General features: G+C 37.0%; 1 protein-coding gene across 1 annotated transcript in view; it reads left to right on the forward strand.

Moving 5' to 3' along the window:
* ZNRF2 (zinc and ring finger 2) overlaps window positions 1-23,309 on the forward strand; it is a gene marked incomplete at its 3' end in the record, with an annotated part of 52,881 nt that overhangs the window by 12,561 nt on the left and 17,011 nt on the right. Inside the window, exon 2 of the mRNA XM_080339314.1 lies at window positions 19,133-19,228. Within this exon, the coding sequence (XP_080195440.1) occupies window positions 19,133-19,228 (96 nt within the window). The remainder of the gene's footprint in view (window positions 1-19,132; window positions 19,229-23,309) is intronic.

The following is a 23,309-nucleotide window of genomic DNA, read 5'->3' on the forward strand; positions in this document are numbered from 1 at the left end:
GTACTCTCTTAAAGAGAAGAGAGGCCATTTTGATGAATTTTCTATTTTAGGTTATTTATTTTTAGATATTTTCTTGTCTCCAGTTCTTCTGATTTGCATTTCCCCAAACTTGAAAATTGTGATGTAATGTTTTTCTTTGCATTATAGCAGTATTTTGAAGTGCATACAAGTTAAAACCGATGTAACTTGTTTCCTCAAAGGTCTAACCAGGTAAATGTGCTTTACATATAACATGAAGCATTAAAGCCTGGAACTTAAACATCAACATATTAAATTCTAATCCTATCAGTTTTCTGTTTATGCCTTACAGATTTGTAAATTTACAAAATTACATACTTGTAATTCAACTTCAGACGTGAAATTTCATATAGAAATAGAAAAGGAAGAAAGGCCTCAAGTCAGCACCTTGTTTTTCTTGTATTTTTCCTACTGTAGTTTGACATAATGAGCCTTGTTCTCCTTCAGGCAGTGATGATAAATGTACTAGGTGCAATGTTTTTAAGCTACTGGTGCAGCTACAACACCATGAGGGCAGCTTAAGTCAGTGAGTCTTGCACATGCAGAACTTTTGGTATACTCACAAAACTGTCTTGAAGAACATAATCTCATTTGTCAGGAATTGTATATAACTGACAAGGATTCCTTCCTCTGTTGAAGGAAGGGAGCTCTTTCTGTAATCTCAGTATTCATGTCTTTAAATTGCTAGATTTATAGCCCTCTGCAGAAACTCCTAAACTACAAGCTAATTTTAAAGGTATTTTCCTAACTCTGAAAGTCAGTGAATGGTCTGACAATTAAACTCTGTAACTGAGGTTTAGGAATATCACCAGAAGTACTTGTCCACAGAGAGGTAAGTATAGATTAGAGATACTTTGTCAGCTATTAGAGTCAGTTATTGTTATATGTAATACTTAAGCATTGCATCTTCCTTTCTCACACAGTATGTTGGAAAACAACAGGCCTTGCTCTTGACATTATCAATGAATTTTCATTATTATTTTTAGGTTAGTAGGCATACGATGTCCTTTCCCCTCAAAATTTTACACAAAAGATGCTGTGATGTGTGGGTGAAACTCTCTTTGTTGATGATCATAGCACTTGAAGGGACCTTGAGTTTAACGGTTTCTTCCTGTCACTGGAATGCAGGATGAGCTGGGTTTAGCTGATTCTGAGCAGATGATGTTTATTTATTCTTTCTTAATTTCTTAGTGGAAACCACCTATTTCCTTGAGTATTCTATTTTGAAAACTAATTTTGCAAGTTGAAAACTAATCAACAAATTATTCTTACTGTTTCACAACCAATTCCCAATTTTCAATGCAGAACTTTGCAGTTGATGCATTTTTAATGGGTAGTTCTTTCTTCATTACAAATGTGAATGGCTCTTTTTTCCTTTTTAACTGTATTTGAATTTTTCTAGCTATTAGATGCAGTGTCAACAATGTATATAGCCTTGAAATGTAACTGAAAGGGTATTTATTGCACTGTTATGATTTTGTATCTCTCAATTTGTGTATCTGCTTACTTTGAATTAGGTTTGTAGAAAGCTATAATTTGCTAGATGTGTATGACAAAAAAGGACCAGGGTGGTAATGAAGCAGACAACATTTAACAATAAAGTAACTGTCTTAAAAAACTTAAGTTGCTGTTTCTGTCAGCAACTGCCTAGCCAGATTCGGGAGGATAGATTGATAAGAGACTTTATTAAAAATAGACTTATATTATCTGATATTAGTATTTCTGTTAGCTAGTAAACTTGAAGTTGCTTCTTCCTGTATAAACAAGAAAGCCAGCTTCAATTATTCTTTAAAACTCAAAGCATCTGATTGGGCTATGAAAAACTGTTCTGTAACACAGACAAAAGTACAATTGTGACTGTGTATACAAGTTGACACTAGTGCTGTATAAATAAAGGGGGATTTAATTTTTTTTTTCACACTTGTATATATCTCATTATCCTTTACATAAACTGAAATTAATGTATTTGTTTCTTTAAGCCATGAATTTTGGCTAAAGACCGAGAGTAAAAACCATTACAAGGGTTTGATTCTGGCCTGGCTGCAGAAGGCAGACCTCATGTATTAATACATCTCTTTATGTCATTGTTGTGGTATTTGCCTAACTGCACTTGATGACAGGATTAACAAAAGACTAATAATCAAGGATAAATCGTTCAGGGTTTAACACCCACTCAGTTGAAGCCAAAAAGAGGAAAAACCCAGAGCCTGGGCAAGCCCCTCTCAGGCCAGAGCCCTGTTCAGCACCCGCGGCCTGGACAGCTCAGGCAGAGCCTCCAAGGCTGGGCCGGGCCCCTCCGGGGCTCCTGAGCAGGGACTCGGACTCATGTGCCTTCAGCTCCTACGTGGGTGGGTTTTAAGTTTGATTTAATTTAATTTCAATCTTACTTGGGTTTCAGAAGTTCACTTGTCATCTATTTGCTCACTTCTCTCCTCAGAAACATTTCATGTTATGGTTTTCCCAAACACTGGTGGGCTAGCTTCCTTGTTCTTAGTTTCATCATTGTGTTTGTGGTTTTTTCTTTCTTTTCTTCTTCTTCTTCTTTCACGTGGTTTAAGGACTTTCTGGAGCTAGTTCTCATTTTCTGCTAAAAGTTTTTTTAGTCTTGTTTCAGCTGGACTTCCCTGCTTGGTTTCTTCCAGTAAGTGGAAATAGAAGACAAAAAAGCATGTTATACAGATCCTTTCTGTTATCACGCTGTCTGTTCAGTTTTCTTTGTTGCTATGTTATACCACTTTTTAAAAAATGAGATGACTGGAATATTTGACCTTAAATATTCAAAAACCTAGAGAAACTTCTGATGTGTTTTGAGTTACTGTTAGAAAGATGCTTTGAGCAGTAGGAGACTCACTGACAGATTAACCTTGTGAAATAACATCAGTTTTTCTTGGCAAGAACCTAAAATTTAGAAGATGGTATTCTGAAATACTTACTTTTGAAAAGGGATAGTTTTGCATCCAGTAATGCTTGGGTAATAAGACAAGAGTAATCTTTTATGTGGAAGAAAAAGAACAAAATCTGTAAATATTTAATTTTACTTAATGATTTTCAAAGCCAAGATGGAAAACAGAGTAATACTTTGATTCATTTGTGAAAACAAGGTTTATAAATACTTCAGTGACCTTTTCCCTTTATTTTTATGACCCTGCTGCAGAGATCTATCTGGTTTGAATATTTTTTCCCTATTGTTAAGAGCAGTTTATTTAAGATAGTATGTGCTTTCCCCCCCTACTTACTGTTATCTTTTTACAAATGTCTTGCAGCATGTTCCTTAGGGGTGGGAATCCTAAGTAAATATTATTTCATTTTTATGCTGAAGACCTTTTGGTGTACTACCATACTGTTACGTTAGCTTCTGTAAGAACATTGGCAGCTTTATTCAGTTTACTACTAAACAAATAAACAAGGAAGCCACCTGCATTTCTTACACTCCCTCGCTACTGGAAGAAATAAAGTGAATTTCAGGAGGAAAAAAACAACCAACCAACCAACTCATTTTGCTGTGTCAATGGTTGGAATACATGCATTACAACTTGTAAATGAAAAATGGGAATACCATCATTAAATTAAATTAGTAATACAGTTTCCTCAGTGTCCTGGGAAAGCTATGTTTCCAAATCAGTTGTTCCTAACTTACGGGTAACATTTCTTTGTTTGGATTGGACCTCTACCATATATCTGGGAACTGTGGCAAGCTATTGGGTAATTTCCGGGGTTACATTCCACTTTTTTTTTTTTTTGTCTTAAACTTGCTTCGTTGGAGAAATGATATATAACAGGATTCTATTTATAAGTTGAAGATTTTTATTGAAGTCACATTGTAAAAGTTATTTCCCTGGTATTCTGAGTTCTTAGGTTTTATATAAGAATGGTTTGTTTCCTGAGCAGTTACAGAAATATATGGAGATTGGATAGTGAATGAAACACTTTTCATATTTGCTTGGATGGGGGGAATGGGGTTGGAGGTGGAACCCACCATGTACATTTACATTTAAATAAATTTAAAGCCTACTTTAACAGATTAGCCAGTGCAAGGTGAAAGTTAGTAGTTTTATAAGAGGTTTTTTCTGTAAAACTGTCCCTGAGGGAATAGGAATTGATAATGAAAGTTGTCATATCTGGTACTTTGGAAGATGTTTCCTGTGTCTTTAAGAATTGCTTATGTACAAACTTTGTACCTGTCCATATTAATACATTTGAGATCAGATTTTTTTGTCTAAATTGGTTTTAAAGGCACAGACTTATGTATACATGTTCTTGCCAGAATATTAATAGATTAGAAGTCTTTATTTTAGTACTTTTTAGTGCCTTTTAGTACTTTTGATTTATTCCAAAAGGCTTGCTGTTTTATTTTGCTGGATGAAGCTACTGTTAACTTTGTGAGATACATGGCTAGGTCAAGAGCAACAATAACATACTGCAGGATTTATAATTCCACCTATGTTGTGGGTTGAGTAATATGCTGAATTGACATAAATAGAGCTGAAACATTTGATTTCTTTTTCTAAGAGCTTAAATGGACTTTGTTTCCCTTGAAATGTTGTTACTATGAGTCTAGCCTAACTAGGTGACAGTGTAACAAGATTAGTCTGTCTCAAGATTTAGTGCAACTTGTACGGATATTTTTGCAGGTAGAAAACTGGTAAATGAGTTAAAGTTTTCATTTTTCTTCCTAGAAGTCATTGTATAGGTGGTGTTAAGTGCTGTGAACTCCCTTTCTTAACTAAGCTTACTTTTCAATATTGTTTTGAATGTCTCTGTCAGCAAAAATAGTCCAACCTATACAATAGTTAAGGAGGGCAATTTGCATGTTTATGTTGACTTCTACCCCAAAGCATATGCTTGTGTGTAAAAATATTTGTATTTCCATGTGTATGACATAACCCCTTCAACTGCATCTGTTTCCTTTGGTCATATTTAGGCCAGCTTCTGGACAGTTTTGATACATTTTTAGTTAAGGACTGGTTTTACCCAAAGAGCAGAATTTCAGCCTGTCCTGCCATGTTTTGTGGAAAGTGCCAGACAGACGGCAATGTCAGGCTAAAGTCTTCTGTTCGAACAACAAGTTCAGCATTCACTTCTTTTCCAGCCTGGAGCTGGAGGTTCTCCCTGAACGATTAGACAGCTGTTAGTGCTCTGTAGCCTGCCTGCTGCCCTGCGGAGATGTTTTCCAAAACAGAAACTGCTGCTGTAGATTACAGGAGTAATAGAATGAATGGTACAATGTCTACACAGCTCTGGAAAGCAAAGACACACGTTTAAATGCCATTCCCGCTGCACAAAGCCAGGAATTGTGTTGTGTATCACTGCTTCTTAAGAAAAACCAATAAAAGTAGGTTTCTTTTATTGGCACATCTCCCAGTTTACTGATTTCTGGTTTGATACAACTGCTGTGAAGGACAGGTATGGCAAGACCTCTGCTAGCAAAAGGATGAGTATACTTCTGTGATGCCTGGCATGAATGTCAGGCTTCCTTTGGGAGCTTTTATTAGGTATTCCTGAAAATGGTAGCTAAAAGCAAATTTTTCAAGAAGTTACTTGATGAAACAAAAAAGCCTGGGGGCAGAGGCTGTCTGTCCTTTACATGCCTGTGGCGTACTTCTCAGTAGTTTTTAATACAGATAGAGTTTACAATATAACAAAGCTCTCTTTTCACCAGAGCTGATGACTTACGCCTGGCTTAATGTCGCTAATTTGCTGGTGGCCATACTGTGAAATTTATCACAGTTACTGTGACTGCACTCACCTGTGTGCAATGGACCTGCCTTCCCAGGGCTTCTCCTACAACAAGAGTGGATTTAAACTGGTGTTCATGTGGGAATTTTCTAAGACGATGAAAGTGCAGCTTCTGTCTACTGAAACAAAAATATTTTTGAAGGACTAATGCTTCTCTTAGAGAAAGTGGGAGATCTAATTTGCAACAGAAAAATGTCTATAAATTATGTTAATTCTTTACAGTTCTTAAACCCATTTGTGAAAAGTAATGTGACAATTCAGTAAGCAAATACTTAGCAGTATAAAATCTTTCTTGCTTGGAGAGTGGTTTATTTAACTGAAAATGCCTTTCAAGAACTATTGTTTCCTACACAGAAGATTCTGGGAATTTGTGAGTTTTTTTCCAACCTAGAATGAAAGACTACAATGTAAAAATAAATATAAATCTGTGTCTCTCATCATTTTGGGTGGTAGTAGTCCTGAGTAGTCTTACCTCAAGACTTCAGATTCTAAAGTGATGGAAGATGCGTAAGTTATTTTTCATGAGTGCTTTACACTTAAAAAATGGGAATTGGAAGAGAATTAAATCATAGGTGTTTGAGAAAGGCTAGATGTTTGGTTATTTAATGTGCATCATGGAAGTTTATTTTTTTCTTTATATAAGTTTGTTTGCTGCTGAAATATGTATATAGTACTCATTGGGGATGCATCTTTCATTTGCTTGTCTGTTGTTGTAGAAACCTACAGGTTTTTTATTGTGGTTTTGTTTGGTTGGTTTGTTTATATCATGGAGGGGTTTACTTAAATGCACCTTACTGGTCTTTGCCCTCTCTACCTGCTGGATCCTGTCAGCCTCTGGCTTGTTTTATATGCTGCCGGCAGGCTGTCTAATGCAGCAAGGTGCAGTAGGCTGCTCTAGCACACCACTGGGGAAGCTCAGGGTCCTCCTTGCTTGGGCTGGTCCCCACCAGCTGACATGGCCATGCAGGGAAGGACAGCAAGAGCAGAGGAGGTGGCACCGCTGAGGGACAGCGGGAAGGGGATGAATGCATAGATGCATTGTGGGGAGCGCAGGCTCAAGCTCTGGCACTTGTGCTGCCCAGATTTTGTTGCTGTTTGAACATTTTATTCTTTATACTTTAATTGGTCTGTTGCTGGTTTTAGGGATCTGTGGTAGAGCCTTGCTAACTGATTAGGTAAGGCTCTGGTTGATTCTGTGATTCTGTGTGAAAGGCAGAGGAAATTTATATAGTCATTTACCTTTTCCGTGATCCTTGTCTCAATGTCATTGTGGGCAAATAGCATTTTTATGTAAGGTGAGACCTAGAGACTTATAAGAATTGCTTTTCTTTGTGTGTAAGCCAGGGCAAGTTTCTTTCTGTCTTTCTAAAGCAGATAATGAAGACATTGTAACCATTGCTTGTTCTTGTATATTTTAGAGTGTAAGCTCTTTGGAGGAGAGACTAATACATATATACAAACAAACATATTTGCAGCACTTGGTACACTATGATCCTGATTTTATAAGGGCATTCCTGAAATTGGAATACTGACTATGATTGCTCTTTAGTCAGTTGTTTAAAAAAACAAACAAAAAAGACAAACCAAAACACATACACAAAACACCCCACACAAAAAACCTCAAACCCAAAACCCCTTTCTTATTAAAACACAATTTAGTAGCATGTTGCAGTTTCATGCTATCTCAGTGTTCAAACTCAAGACAGTGTCTCCTTTCTTATGCATAATGCTTATATCCATCAATTGAGAGATCATGTTTTTGTTTGAACAGTGACGAACAAAACACACTTGTTAAATAGTTGCAGTTTCTATTACCTTCCATAGCATTGTAGATGAGTAAAGCAATGAAAGCCTGTACTTCATTAAATAAAATCCATAATTGGATAAGTAAAATAATTTGAGTTACCATGTCATTTTTCAAAGTGCTGAAAGTCAAAATACCTGTCCTTTTAACTAATTTGTTCCAGCTGCCTATCCCTGTTAAAACTTATTTACAGTCTATGCTCTGTGTGTGCGCATGCATATGTGCATCTTATTAGCATGATCTGGTTAATAATGTAAACAAGATGTTTCCCTTCTAAGGTAGTGAATCAAATTTCTCAACAATTTGATAGACCAATGCAGCAGTTGTAAACGGAAAAATATAAAATACACACTAGTGTTCTCTACAAAGCCCATTTAAAATGTGAATGATACACAAAATATTTCTTAAGTTTCTTCAAAGAGTGCCATCTTAATGATGAAAAAGCAAGAGTTACAATGCTGACTCAGTTGCTGCAGTAAGAGTGATGTGGCATGTCATTTGAAAGTTTGGTTGGTTTGTGATTTATGGATATTCTTTAAGGTTTTGCAGAGTATGGTATAGGTGCTATGTAGTCTCTTAATAGAGATAAAAGATTAAATGTAGATGGATCTGTCATGGTGGTTATGTTTAGAGGATGTGAATAAATAGTTTGATTTTTTTTCAGCCTTTACTGAATATAGTTAAGAAAACTTGATTGGGGGGTTATTTCTTTATGGGTTCAGTTCTAGCTTTTTCTGAACTAGTTATGCATCTTCTATACCATTCCTCCTATTAGGTATTTTGCATGCTTTCTTCACTGTGGTACATCCCCAAATGTTATTAAAAGGTTCTGTCTTAGAAACAGGAATTTTTGCAGAAGTGGTGCATTATAATATATAAATGCATGTTGTTCAACCTTAAGAAACTGCTCTCACATTTTATCAAAATTTGTACATAAGTCCTGTTAAACACTTAAATACTGTTAATACCAAATGACTTAATGATCTAATTCCATTGTTCAGCTTTCTGAAATTATGTGTTTTGTAACCTTTGGTCTTTTCCCCATTTGTTAAGATTCTCTCTAATTATTTTGTTAAAAATCTGTCTTCTTATGAACTTGCATCCTAGTTTCTGCAATAGTCTGTACACTAAGGTAAATATTTTCCAAGTTGAAAGAATAGAGGGATGAGTGAACTTCTCTTAGTTTAATTTTCCATTTAAAAACAAAAGGCTGCTTTATGACAAGCAGAGATGCCAGTACTTTAAAAAAGTTATTCCTTAAACAAAATTCCATTGTGCTGAGAATGAATGATATTTTTCAGCCCAGACTTTTCTACCAAGCTCAATCATTATTCATAAGTCATTCCTGAGTCTGGGGATATAAATAAACAAGCAAACACACTTACCCTCACCAGTTTCAAGTGAATGAAAGTAAACTAGTCCATAGGTTAGATGTTTTGCTGCAGATGTAAGAAATTGGTGCCTTCTGTGGAGAACTGCCATTTGGAGAGCTAAAGAGGGGAAAGACGGAGTATAATAATGTAGGAAAGTCTGCTGTTGTGCTTAGGTAATAAAAATGTTTGTATGTGTGATTGGAAAATGAGATGAAAAGCACAGGAAAACAAGTATGCTTTCAAATGTTTGTCCTTGACTTTCTTGAAACTGTACTTTTAATAGGTATAATTTTTCTGTTATACTGAATGCTAAATGTAGTTATAAATACATTCGATACGTGATTTAAAGTTGCTGTCAAAAAATGAAATGTTATTATGTTTGGAATTAATATTTAAACTCCTGAGAACATCCCACATAATTTAACTATTCATATATATTCTTCCCAGTTGTAATCTTTAATATTTTGTACTCTGACTTTTTTGTCATTGATTGGTTTTCCCCTTTTTTCTCTGTCACTGCTACCTCTATTTCTGCAGGAACAAGTAGGTTATTGGTAAGTATTTCAACTAAATCAGACTTTACAAAGTTTTACCTTAGTGAGGACTTCTTTTTTTGACCCTCACTTACTTTGGTAAAAACTTTGTAGGCAACAGACCAATTGTCTGTAAATGCTGTGCTTTCTCAGGTCTCCATTATCGCCTTGTATGTGTAGTAGAGTAATAGTTTTCAGATTCTCCGAGAGACTTTGTCTTCTGCATGCTTTCCAGCAGCATTATTATCTGTGCTGTCTTCTAAGATGCTACCTTCTCCTGGGGCTTGCTCCTTTGTTCCTGTCTGCTGCGTTCCAAGTGCAGTGTTTACTTTGTCTCTCCCATTTCTTTTTTTTTGTAAGACCTTGTATGCATTTTGGCCAGTTTGCTCAGAAGACTTCTCCACGTCCAACAAGATGCTCTGTTTCACGTGTTCAGTTAGTCATCCTTGTCAACCATTATTCAGCCATTTTCACGTCATACCTCTTCCCCTTTAGCTATCATTAACTATACTCTCAGCATGGTGTAGCTACCCTCTCCTCTCTTATTATCATGCTTCATGTAATTCTGATCAGATTTGTTGCATTGTACGGTACAAGTTTTCAAGATATTTACATCTGTGCATTTTTAAAAAGTAGGACTCCATTCTTCTGATCTTGGAGCAGCTCTTCCCATACTTCCTTTTAAATGATGTGACTTCTAATGGAAACTTTCTTTAACACTAGTATGTTTTTTAAAGTAGTGATTTTATTGACAGTGTGAAGAAGGGAAGGGGAGTGTAGACAAACTGATTCCCTGTACTTAAAAGTTTGTAATTGTCTTGCCAAATGACTCAGTTACTCCAGAAGAGCCTACTTCTGGCAGCAGCAGACCGTTGTCCTCTCTGTCTTCCACAACTTCTGTTGTGAAATGATAAGTGCAAAGACCTTTTTCAAGTGTTTGAGAAAAATACTGCTCCAGGCAATGAGGCAAAATTGAGGGAGTAGGAAAATTAAAGAAGAAAGAAAATAAAAATACAGATTCAGGGGAGACTAGGAATGGGAGAGAAGAATTCTTCCTCCTTGAACTATGATGGATGAGTTCAGAATAAAAGAGCAATGGGAATATGTAGTATCTCTAAAGTAAGAGTTTTAAGGCATTTTACCTCCATAAAGTTTTCAGACCTGCAAGCTGACTTTGTCAGTTATTTGTCGTTATCTGGTAATGGAAGGACTAAGCTTGTTTGACAGGTTAATCTTGCCTGCCATGTGTAAGTAAAATACATTTGTGCCCCAAACCATTGACCATGCTTTCTGGCTACTTGCTTTCTGAATAAGGTAGTTGATTGGGCACCAAAATGTGTCCAACCTGGCTTAACTGCATTTCCAGGCAACTTTGTTGTCCTCCACACAGCTCTACAAGATTTCTCCAGAGTGGCAAGAACACCTTGTGTGTCCAGAAGCCTCTGAGGTGGTGATAAGGCTGGTTTCTTCCCATGCTACTGGTGTTACTCTGCAGGTGTGGCTAGAAGGGGACCTTGCTCTTATCTCTGCCAGAGATCTGACAATGAGAGACATGAGAGAGAGCAAAAGTTTATTTCCTTTGTTGCCCTTGATTGAGATTTTGGAAAGGAGTCATCACACCTGTATAAAAGAGAGAGATAAAGTGTATTCCTTTGGGTTCTCTCCCCTGCCTCCTTTTTTCCTTGGGAAAGATGCTATGGAAGTTAATGGTGTTCTTCTGGGGAAGGTCTTGTTGATAAGTGGAGGTTTTGGTCAGTAGTTGAAAATATACTTCTCAAATGTAGTAAGCTAAAATAAAAAATCATCTGGCTTTAGGGTGTGGGTGGAGCCTTTTTTACATGAAAACTGAGGCTTGCTCTTACCTGTAAATCTACCAAATGCAACTCCCAGCGTACCTTTATATTCACACTTGTCTGACTTCAGCTGCTTCTGTTCCATCAAGAAACTTGTGGTATGGATCTCTGCAGGAGGGAGTGACGTGTCTGAAATGCAGTTAATAAAGTAGCAAGTTTAAAATAGCTTACAAGTCACTTTAAAAACAGTTCTTGCCTGTGTGCTTGTTGGTGTGAAAATGCGAAGACTCTAGGAGTTTGGATGAAGGAGACTTGAGCAGTCTCTCATCTACCTTGACTACAGATACCTATGGATGATGGGATGGTGGGAGTAACATTCACTCACCAACACAGGTGGAGCTAAGAAGGTCTTTCCTCCTCTCTTGGGGTGCTTGCATCAGTTTAAAATGTCACTTTTGAAAAGCTGTTCCTTTAATAACAGCTGGTTTTATTTTTGCATTGAGAAGTGAAATCAAGCTTTCCACAGGTCTTTCGCACCCGTAATTTCATCTTCTGGTTTGCAAGATATTCTACTATGGGGCTTTTTTTCTCTCTTTTAATGGTTGTATTTATTCTTCTTCATTTTCTAAAAGTGTGCAGCTGTCAGTTACAATCATCATCATCATGTGTTATTTTTATATTGGTATTAGACACCTGAAGTTTTGCAGTTGATAAATGCTTTATTTATGAATAAGAAAATGTGTCTTGTTCAATTTCTCTTCTTCATTCTGTACTGCATTATTTTTCAGTGATTGCTACTGAAGATCTTACTTTCCCAGTTACCAAGATGAAGGGGGCTAAAGAAGTTATGTAGTAAGATTCTGTCTTTCGTAAGTTTTTGCTTAGGAGATGAAGTCTTATCCAAACATATCTTTTCTAATTATTCTGTGGGTTCCTTAACGAAGTTTTGGGTTTGTGTTTATTCCACATTTTATATATCACTCCTTTCCCACTGAATGCTGTGGGAGCTTTAAATTGGAAAATATAAAAGAAAATCCCTTGTTTCCCTCAGAGAGTTCACAGGTGTGTTTACTTCAGTTTTATTGCACTAAAGTGGGGAAAAAAACCCTCTGGATTATAAACACAATATCAGTAAAGGCTGAGAAGAAACTACTTGTGCTTATCCTGGTTCGGTTTTCTAGAAAAGACAGATTTTGGAATGCTCGTATTGTGTTTCTTATTTCTATTTGATTTCCTCTCGTCTCCTAAATTGAGGGGAATATCTATTTATTTTCATCTCCAGAAGCCTTTCCAGATGACACTGTGTTCTCTGGTCTGCAGCCATTGACAGCATAGGGAAGGATGGAAACTAGAGAACTAGATATATCTTTTCACCAAGACACTTTCTCCCTTCATAAAAAACTTCTGTACATAAAGTGGTAAACTTTCTCTGAGTAGCCACTTGTATTGGGAGCAACAGCACCCAGAAATTCTCTTGTGGAGGGTTCCCTGGGAATTGGTAATGCTATTTTTTTCTTTTACCTTCTAACTTGAAGCAATTTTTAAAATTTCAGTTCTCTGTTCTTAAATTTAGTGTGAAATAATTTTCATATTCTCTTTAATGGTTAGGGTAAAGTTACCAGGTAAGATGTTAGCTGTGTTAAAGCAATATGCTTTCATGTAAAAAGCTTCATGGTTTTGAGCTTAAGGAATTATTTATTTTGTCTTTCCATTTTTAGCTGCCTCAGGAGAAGAGAATTCTGTGGCCACATAATTCTGATAGACCATGTAGTCTTTACTGAAGCTTTTATTTCTTCTTCTTCTTCTTTCAGTTTAACAAATGAGCTTACAGAAGAAGGGAGTAACAGAGGTTTGTCTTCACTAAGACTGTTGTTACTTCTCTGAGGATCTGAATTATTTTCATCTATTTTTCTACTATTCTTACCATCTCCCTTTGTAGTCCCCTACACGACTGAATATAAAAGGAAGAAGTCGAGGCATTATGCTTTGACTTTAATAAAATATTTATGCTATTCTACTTTATAATCTCTTCAGCAAACTTAGAGAAAATGGTGTAGGTGAAAAAGTAGGTGGATGCTGAAAAAGTTGGAAAGAGAATCCTGTAACTGCTCTAGAAGGGCAACTGAAATCAAGTATCACGCTAGACTGCTTTGGGTCTGTTTTCAATAATCTTTTTTTGGAGAGTGGGCACTTTAAAAAGGAAATAGAATGACAAACTTTTAAGATATGAAAACACTGTGGAGGGTGAAATTGGAGTTCATAACTGTTTTTAACACGTCTGAAAACTGTTCATAATTGGTTAAAAAAAAGACAAATGAGAATTATTAAATGTGAAGAGAAATAAAACATACCACTAAAAAAATGGGATCTGGCTAGTAGCAATTCTGTTGAAGATTTAGGGAATGTTATGGGTCATGAGAGGAATGAGCCAATAATCTGTGGGTTTGTTTAAAATGCACGTGTACGTGCCTATATACACACACCTAAAGGAGATTTCTCTATGTATAAATAGATCTATATATAGAAACTCAGCACCTACTATAACAGAACCATGTGATAGGTAACTATTAATTTCTGCTTAGAACTTGCAAAGTCTTGGCCTGAAGTTATGCCAAGTTTTTGGCAATGCAATATTTCAAGGTTGGAGAGAGCCTAGAGGACAGCAATAGGAATGAAAGGTTTAGGCAGCAGGGCCTGTGAAGAAAGGTTAGACTAACTTGTTTGTTTTTCAGGCTAGAGGAAGGGCCCACATTTTCCAGTGTGAACATGTTTGGGTTTTTTTTAATACTGAGGACAGGTGCCGACTGTTTTCCATGTCTGCTGAACACATCAGAAGTAATCAACCTTTCTTGTGAGTGCAGGCTGCCAGATTAGAGACAAGGGAAGGTTTTTCCAGCTTCTAGAAACAGCTGATCAGCATTGTAGGTTGTTTAGGATGTCTGTGAAATATTTCACTAGTTGATTTTTAAGGGCAGATTAGATTGTCTAAGTATGTTTAACCCAGTTTCTCAGTATGCGGTAGACTTGGTGACCTCTTGAGGTCCTTTCTAACGTGTTTCTCTGATTATGTGAGGTCTTTTCTGTTTATTGTGGGGAGGGGATTATTTGTGTTGTTTTGGTTTAGCATCATTATTCAGGCTTTATTTGTGTGACAGTAATCTTGCATAGCACCCTCATACTGTCATATTTACTGGCTGCTGTGCTTCCAGATTGTCTATATTTACTTTTCTAAGTATCAAAGAACAACTGTAAGTATAGAAGTAACACTTGTCAGGCTTCTTACTGTCAAATACATTTTAGAAAAGTATGTGTATGCAAGGATTTCTCTTTTCTTATGACTTCTTTAAATGTAAACCAGGATGGATTTATCCATCTTATTTGAAAACACATGGATTCAAAATTTTAAAATACTAATATGTTGCATACTTATTTCAAAAGAACAGCTGGTCTCATTATACTTTTAGTTTTGTTTTTGCAACGTGCCAGTTGAGATATTTTCTGCTGAAGGCTTACTCTGATCTTCCTGATGCAGTCTTTTAGTTGGTACGGGTTCTATTTGTGGTTATTTTTTGCTACAGCTGTTTAATATTGGCTAAAAGGATCATCCGTTCTTCTGTACAAGTCTAATACCACATTAACATGTTTCCTGCATGTGCAGTTATGTGACACTCTGCACTGTATTGTCTGGAAGTTCTTAGCTCTGTTGTTTAATTCCCATTACAAAGTAGATATTCAAGAATGAGTGCCAATGTGATTTTGCAAAAAATATAGAGGTCCAGGAGTTTGTTATTCGTTGGATGGTTTTTGTTTGCTTCGCTATGCACTGAACTGCAAGTTAAACAGTCCGATGTTTGCAAAGCCAGGCAAACACAGGAAGATATCAATAGGAGGCTGAAATTGGTACAGATAGAGTTAGTAGCCACCTGTTGACCTGTGGATAGTTTTCAAGCCTGCCAGAGATTAAAGTTACTAGTTCGATACCTGCATGTGAGAGAAGATGGGATTTTTTGACTAACTGAAAGTTCATTTGCAAAAGACAGCAGTGTCTGAAGAAAGTGATACATTCAAGAGAAAATGAGAGATAGAATTCACTTCTGAATATTTAAGTCCTGCTATTTACACAGGTTTAGTTATATCAAACTTTCTGTGCCACCTAGTAGCCGTACTGTAACTTTCTGTTCTGTCTCTCTTTTCTTGTAATCGTACTTTTTTCCAGGATTAGGTTTTGGTTTTGGTTTAAGTAGTATGTTACTTTCAGCATTGCAGTCAGGGTTGGGAAACTAGATGATGGGAGCTTTTAAGAATTTGTCTCCCTGTCTCTTAAGCATGCAGGTGTAAAAGTCAGCTAGAGGCATGTGCTTGCTCAGGTCTTTCCTGTTGTACAGAAAGAGAATGGGGTGGGAGGTGGTTTTTCCCCCTGACTTGAGGTGTCCTCTCTGATGGGAGGAGGAAGGACAACTTTGTAGGGATATGCTGACAAACAGTGATGACTCTAATACAAAGGTGATAGTTCCTCACCTTGGATGAGGGATGCTGGATTTTTACCTATAACTATACATTATATCTTGTGCTCTCCTTGTAAAGAGAGTGAGAAAGTAGTCAGTTGAGCTTTGTGGTTTTTAGAGGACGCTTCATGTGATGCCACCTCATCTGATGACTACTTCCACTTCGTTGTTCAAATGTCTGTGGATGCATTGTTTATCTGCAAAACTCAGTAAAGCAAGTCATGTAGAGAGTAAGTTATTTTTGACCTGCTGCTGATTGTTAAAGTCATGTGAAAGTTTCTTCAAGTTATCGGAATTGTTCCTTGAGACTGGTAAAAACAAACATAGGCTAGAAATGTTGTTAGCCTGCTGGGCAGTGGTACAATAGAGTCTTTGTTCTTACAGAGTAGTTAATTGTAAACTGGATCATGAAACTATTGCCTTCTGATTTGAGGAAAGGTGGGGAAATACCAGCTTTTTTTAAGGACCTTTAACTGGCTTGTGGACAGTGTCAATTGTTCACTTAGTTACATTTTTCAAATACAGTTAAAAATAAAGTCTACAGTAAAAATATTTTTTTCATTGGGGTTACTAAAGGAGTTGGAAATGGTAATTTCCTTCACACAGAACATACACTCTGCATCTCTTGGGGAGAGATCCAGGAGCTGCTTATTGCAGCAGAACATTGTGAAGGAATGAGAAGTTGGATTTCACTTGTATTTGAAAAATGTTTCAGGAAGTGTTGCAAACTCAAGGTTGTTTTTCTGCTGTTATACTAGTCTCTGGCATGCAGCAGATGCTGGTCACTGGAAGCACATCTGTTCTACACAGCCACCTTTACCACTGGCAGCTAAGGCTTAGTTAAGTGTGATGTCCTCTAGTTCTTGGGTTCTTCAGTGTACCATTCCGCATGCCAAGGACAGCTACAGCAGTTGGATATCCCAAACTTGTGGTGTCAGGAGGATATTTGTAGTTGTTTCGCTCTTACCTTCAGATGTCCCTTGACACTGGAGAAGCCACAAGATACTATATTGTTAAAATATGTACTTATATTGCTAGAATGAAGACTGTTGACTAGGTTTGGGGGTATATGATAGTAAAAGCAAATTCAGCTGAATAAGTGGATAACCAGAAACATTTTTCACAGCTATCTGTCTTTAAGCATAGATTTAAGTAAAAGCATTATTATTACTAACCTGAGATATATACCTTCTTAATAACACTCTTAACTTTAGCAATGGTTCTAAACACCTATTGCTGGTTTTCCTTGCCCCCTGTCACTCTCAGTTAGAAGTGCTGATGAACCTAGGGAATAAGCTAGAAGGGTTCTGTCCAGAAAGCAAAGGGAACCTGTTAATGACTGTCCCAGTGCATAATTAGCCATGAACATAAATGTTAACTTGCTGTAATGCAGACGCTTTCTTCTGGCATAGCTGGACTGAGTCCGCACTGTGTTAAGGAAGTTATGTGCTTTTTCCATCAAAATATGTTGTCAATTATGTCTTACAGAAGCATATAAACGAGAATAATGCATGGATCTTAGTAACTCTTGAATAGACTTGAAAGTAATCAGCTGCGTTAGGCTGATAAAGTTTGAGAGAATATTTACCTGGGGTCAGTTGTTGAAGAAAACCATAACAAAACAGTTATGGGTGGTTTGCGGTATTTGTATGATTGAGATACTATTTTCAGTTTTGGTCATGTTGAGATGCAGCCTGGGAGGAGGAGGAGGCTACCCAGTGGCTGAATTAATTCTTTCAACTTTTTTATTTTCCAACTTGATTTTTTGTTGGTTTTCTTGTTGTTGTTGTTTTTTGTTTTGTTTTGTTTTGGTTTTTTTGTTTTTTTTTCCAAAAGGCATGTTTGGCTGTTAAATGCTTGTTAACCTGTGGTTGTAGCTATTGTTTGTAAGATGTGAGGTGGAGGAGGAGGATTGAAAAGTAAGGAGAGAAGAGCAGTATTTAAGCTGAAATGGAAGATTGACACAAGAAGAAATAGATATGAACTATTTATGACTAAAATGGGAAGAATCAGAACTGTACTTTAGCTCAGGAAGTGGTTTCCAGTCCATGTTCAGCTGCTGCTCAGAGTTCCTCATGGGTGTTAGCCGCTGTCTGTTTTGACTTGCTTCCTATTAGAAATAAAAACCAGTCTTGATAAATGAAGTGCATTACTTCTGTCAAGTGCTTCAGGTTACTTGCTTGATCTACATCTGAATAACAGTAAACAGCAAAGATCAAAATTCTCAGGCATCAGTAACTTGAAAGTGCAGCACCAAGTCGCTTGTCATCCTTGACCGACTCGGTTTGTTGTGGACTTCCAAGGTTAGAAGTACAAAAGTAATGAGCAACAAACTAAAACGTGTGGGAACAGGCCCAGATGTGGATGCTGGTGGAAGGTGCAGTGGCCTTTTATACAAACCTGCATCATTACTTTTCAACAGCATCAAAGAAGTTGCTTCTTTGCACTGAGTGTGGATTTAGATATTTTCACCATATGTTTTCGTGTAGGTAAACTTCTTAACAGCTGTTATGCATCAAGATCCATTTTTGTGGCTTTTTGTCTGTCACTTGTGTGTTAATTATTCAGCAGATCAAAATCAGTCAGACGTTTCTCAAACTTTTCTATGGACCATGAAACTAGTTTAGCCAATATTGTCCTTTAACTGGAAGTCTACTGGCTTTGGTAATGACATCGAGTATTAAGCAGTTTTGCTATGGACTATTGTGCAGTTGCCTCAAAATCCAGACTGTCTTAATTATTCCTTACTCCTTATTGCCTTAGGCTGTGACCTCACAAGCTAAACAAGGTCATGCTTGGCTAGGATGAGAGAAGTCAAATGAATTCAGCGCTACAGGAAATATTAGTGAATCGGTAGGTGAGGTGGCACCCCTGAGTTAATGTTTTCCCTGTACCCTAGACTGGTAAAAGATGGTGCACCTTGGATGATGAAATGTAAAACTGAGATCCTTTGTTGAAGTGTCAATGCTATTCCTGGTGAAAATGAATATGCTAATTTAGGGCTCCTGCCCAAGTTCAGATTTTAATGGCTATGTTCTCTCTACATTTCTAATTTCTGTTTTAGTAGATTCATATTATTTTCTTGTTCCTGTCTTAAACTGTTCTTAGAATTGTTGGGAAAGTTTGTATTCCAGAGGTGCTGACATGTTTGCAATTGGCAGCAGATCAATTTGCAGAAACGATGGTCCGTTTTGAGATCTTTGGCTATCAAGGGAGTTATATTAATTTAAGAAATGTCAGGTCAAAACTGAAAAGTTATCATACATTTTTCTCTTTCTTTTAATGTGTGCAGAATAGTTTTTCTGTTTAAATATACATATTTGCAACATGTTTGAGTGTACTCACACTTACATATTTTTATTTTCCATAGGATTCAAGTGCCCTGTATGTTCAAAATTTGTATCTTCTGATGAAATGGACTTACATCTTGTGATGTGTTTGACAAAGCCAAGGATAACCTACAATGGTAAGAAAGAAGTAAGCTGATAATTATTTATTCATTTTAATCATTAAAGTGAAAATAATTCTATTTAATAAGGTACTCTGGTAACTAGTTCAGTGGACTCAGAAATTATGTATGGTTTTTGCAAGTAGTTTATTTTTTCAAAATAATTCCTAAGACCTTGGTCTTTTCTATACTTCATGCCAATATAATTTACATTGTTGACTTGTTCCGCAAATATAAAATTTTTCTTATTTGAGTATGTTTATTCATTTTTTTTTTAACCACAAGATCACATATTTGTCAGTGTGTGTTTAGTGCCTGCTTGAGATATGCGTAGCTTAAATGTCCTCTCATCTAATGGCATCAAGTAGTGAGGTAGGTCAATCAAGTCTCTTTCTGAGACATTATTAAGGACTGTAACTTGATGCACTGTGCATTTGCACATTATTCAAGAAAATGACCCTTTCTTAAAGGAGCTAAAGAACTTTCTCCTCATTTAGCTGATTGTGTATGTGATACTTCATAAGGACTGGTAGATATGTATGTTTTTGTTATTTTAGTGAAACTTGCCAATTTTTTCCCTACTACTGAGTTTTCCTAGGCAATCTTTGATGCAAGGTAAACAGGACTTTTGCCTCTGTTGGGATCAAACCTTTCTATCACTGTGGCTTAGGCTGACGCTCAGTTCTACAGCAAGCACACAAAAAGGTTTTAGAAAACTAGGAATTAGAAAATCTTACTGAAATCTTAGTGCCTACTTTGCCAGAGCTGCCCTGCCATCAGGAAATCTTACAGTGTCTTCTGAATGAGCTTATAGCTCACCAGTCATCCGATGTGGAATATGTGAGAACAGAAGGTGATGAGAAAGAAATTGTGGAGGAGCGGGAAGTTGGATTGTTTTTGGAGCTGCACAGCAAAAAGTTGAGAGTCAGTAGTCACGAGCTACATCAGGGAAAAATCTGATTCAATGTAAAGTGGAAATGCTCATAATGAGGATGGTCAAACACAGCAGCAGATACCGGAAGAGGTTGTGCAACCTCCATCCTTGGAGATGATCTGCAATTGACTGAACAAGGCCCTGAACAACTTAGTCTAACTTGGTCCTGCTTTGAGTGAGGGGACTGGACCAGAAGACCTCCAGAGGTCCCTTCCAACGTAAGTTACTTATTACATAAATAACCTTCAGTGTTATAGGCTCTTTGACCCTCCTGGCACCTTGATGTTACAGCATCCTGCACTGGATTTTTTTCTTATTGGAACAAGTCTTGAGGGGTGATTGGGCCCACCTTATTCTTTGTCTGGATAGCAGTAATGCTGACTCTTAATTGAAAACTCAAAGCATATGATTTCAAATTGATTTATGAAATACATTTCAAAGCATAGCACTCGGGAAAAGTTTTTTTTTTTTTCTCCTGGTATTACCACATATACATTTTGGAAGCTTGGCTTCATCTAACAGAGGCACCTTTGTTTCTCTTTGTTTCACTTTTTTTAAAGTTTGGACCGAACATTTTCCAAAACAAGTTGATAGAAATTTGTGTACTGAGGGATGTTAAACACGAGGGAGAAGCAGTCTAGTCGCCCCAGTCAGGGAGGGATAATGCACTTGGGATCAGTTAGGGTGGAGCAGGAGGAGGCAGGCTGGCAGAGAGCAAGCTCTGGCAATAATCCAGCTGATGGGATGCACACAAATTATGCACTGACTGATGGAAATCCTTTGCCCCTGCAGCTTCCTACATGTATGTATGAGCTCACTCAGCTGACTAACCTTTTTTTCAAAAAAATACAGGAATTACATAATATACTCTCTTAGTGTCATTTATGATGTTTATTTGTATCACAACTGTGCCATATGCAGCCTCTTTTTTTCCTGCACCGTTTCTCTAAGCTGGCACACTGCTGGTTGGAGCTCCTTTGGGCCATCTTGTTGCCTTTGCACAGTTTCTTAAGTCACCAAACTTCTATATAAATGAGCAGAAGTAAGAACCGTGAGTGGCACCTGAAGACACTCTTTGGATAATCAGCAACACAACAAAAGCAGTTGTGGACAATGCAATATAGGTTATTACCAGCAATGTGTCATGTCTCAATTTAGGATTGTATAGAAAGCCTCAGAAACTCATTCTAGGAAACGGTTTTATATGCTTGAAAGGAGAAAACTACTAAATTACATAGACTGATTTGAGAGATGCTTACTTAGGGTATGGTCTCATTTTCATAAACACTTAGTAGAAGTGTGCATTGATCCTTGTAACTCCAGTTGGTTAGCTCCCAGAGTCATGGACTAAATCTTAAATTACAGTTTATAGCTGGTTACTTAAATTACTGCAGCACAAAAGAAGTGAGGTATGGCTCCAGAGTTGCACAGCGCTCAGTTATTACTTTATGGCATGACTGTAATCCTGTTAATGAGGCTAATGAAATAGAATTAACTAGCAGATTGTTAACTTAATCCCGCCATGATAACAGGCCCAGAATTGCATATGAATGTCTACATGCATGCACTTATTTTCTTGTATGTTTTGCTGTTTGCCATAATGAGGAGATCAGTAATGAATCTGCCTTTTTGTCATAAGCCATAAGAAAGGCATTTCAAGTTTTGCTTGAGAGAAGAAAAGGTGCTGCTATCAACTTTTGATACCTTCTTCCAAAATGGAAGGCATATCTTTATGCTTTACTTTCTCATTGTTATCTTAGCCTTATGCCGTACATACTCGCATAGAGTCAAGTAGGCTTCATTTGCTTGCTGGAGGTTCCTAGCCCTATTGCCACTAGCAGGAAAATATATTTTCTTTTTCTTTTTTTTCTCTTTTTCTCCTCACCTTCTTTTGTCTCTAAATTCTGTGTTGGAAGTAGTTGAAAGGAGCCTTAGACTTTGCAGATGGTGAGATGTTTAAAAACTGAGCAGTTGGATTGAACTATGCTTATGTCTTTTTCTGTTCTAGATGTGTTTCTTCATTATACTGTAAAAGTATTAGTTGTTCTTTCTAAGAAACAACAGGGAGCAGATTGTATGTATTTTGTCATTCTGAAAAGACAAATCTTTCTTTTTAAATGTGAATTTGAGGCATGCAGTCTTCCCCACAAAAATGTTATAAGACTGTCTAGTTGTGATTTGAAGTTCAAAAAGATTAATGAGTTCTCCCAGCCAATCTCTAATTGCTTTCTGAGCTACCTTTGTGCATTGCATTTGGCAGTAGGAAGGGTCAGTGAACTGCAAACTCTGGCAGCTGTCTGATTTACATGTGTTTTCTGAAAGAGATTGGTCACAAATTTGTCCCAGTTCTATGCTGGAGGTTGTGCTGATTTTCATATAAATAAATCAGTACATTTTATTAGCCTTATTCTTTCAAAATCATGTGACTTGCCTTCAACAGAGATCTCATTGCTGACTCAATTTGGCATGTAAAAAGAGCTCTTTCTTTATTCTGTGGAACTTTTTTCCACGTCTCTTACACTACTTGCGGTGCTCACACATGAACTGATGTCTAGGCATTTTGATACAAAAGCTGGTTAAATGAATGGAATTGCGCAAAAACATTGTGGTGTTTGGTGTATACGGTCTTAAATAGCCTTGCTTTTTTTAGCAATTAAAAGCTCTCTTCATACTATTACTTGCTGAGTTGCGGAGAACCCAGAGTAGGTTCCATGCACCAGTTAGCCACAGGCAAAAGCCGGTTTTATGAATAAGTGGGTTGCTTGCTAGTTGACAGATTTTTATTTTTTTTTTTTGAAAACCACTTCTAAAATACTATATAGCCATACCTATTCCTTTGAGCTTCTTCAAAGTGTTTAATGAAGCCCCTTGTGCCGTCTCGTCCCAGTTTGCCATGGTGAGTTACAGGGAGCCCACTTAAGGACTGCTCTGGCCAGCTTACAGGGTAGCCCTGTGTTTTAGTCAGACAGGGGCATTTACTTGAATTTACTCAGTGCTTTGGAAGAAACTTGCCTTTAATTCCTTGCTAATGATTAGGTTTTTAATATAATTATTGTTGGTTTTGTGTTGTTACAGTATTGATACTTTTTTTCCACCGGAAGATGTTTTATAAAAACTGACAAGACGCAGGAGAGACTTGTGACTTTAGGAGCACAAGTTTCAGGT

Source organism: Nesoenas mayeri (assembly GCF_963082525.1).
Source record: "Nesoenas mayeri genome assembly, chromosome: 2".
NCBI lineage: Eukaryota > Metazoa > Chordata > Aves > Columbiformes > Columbidae > Nesoenas > Nesoenas mayeri.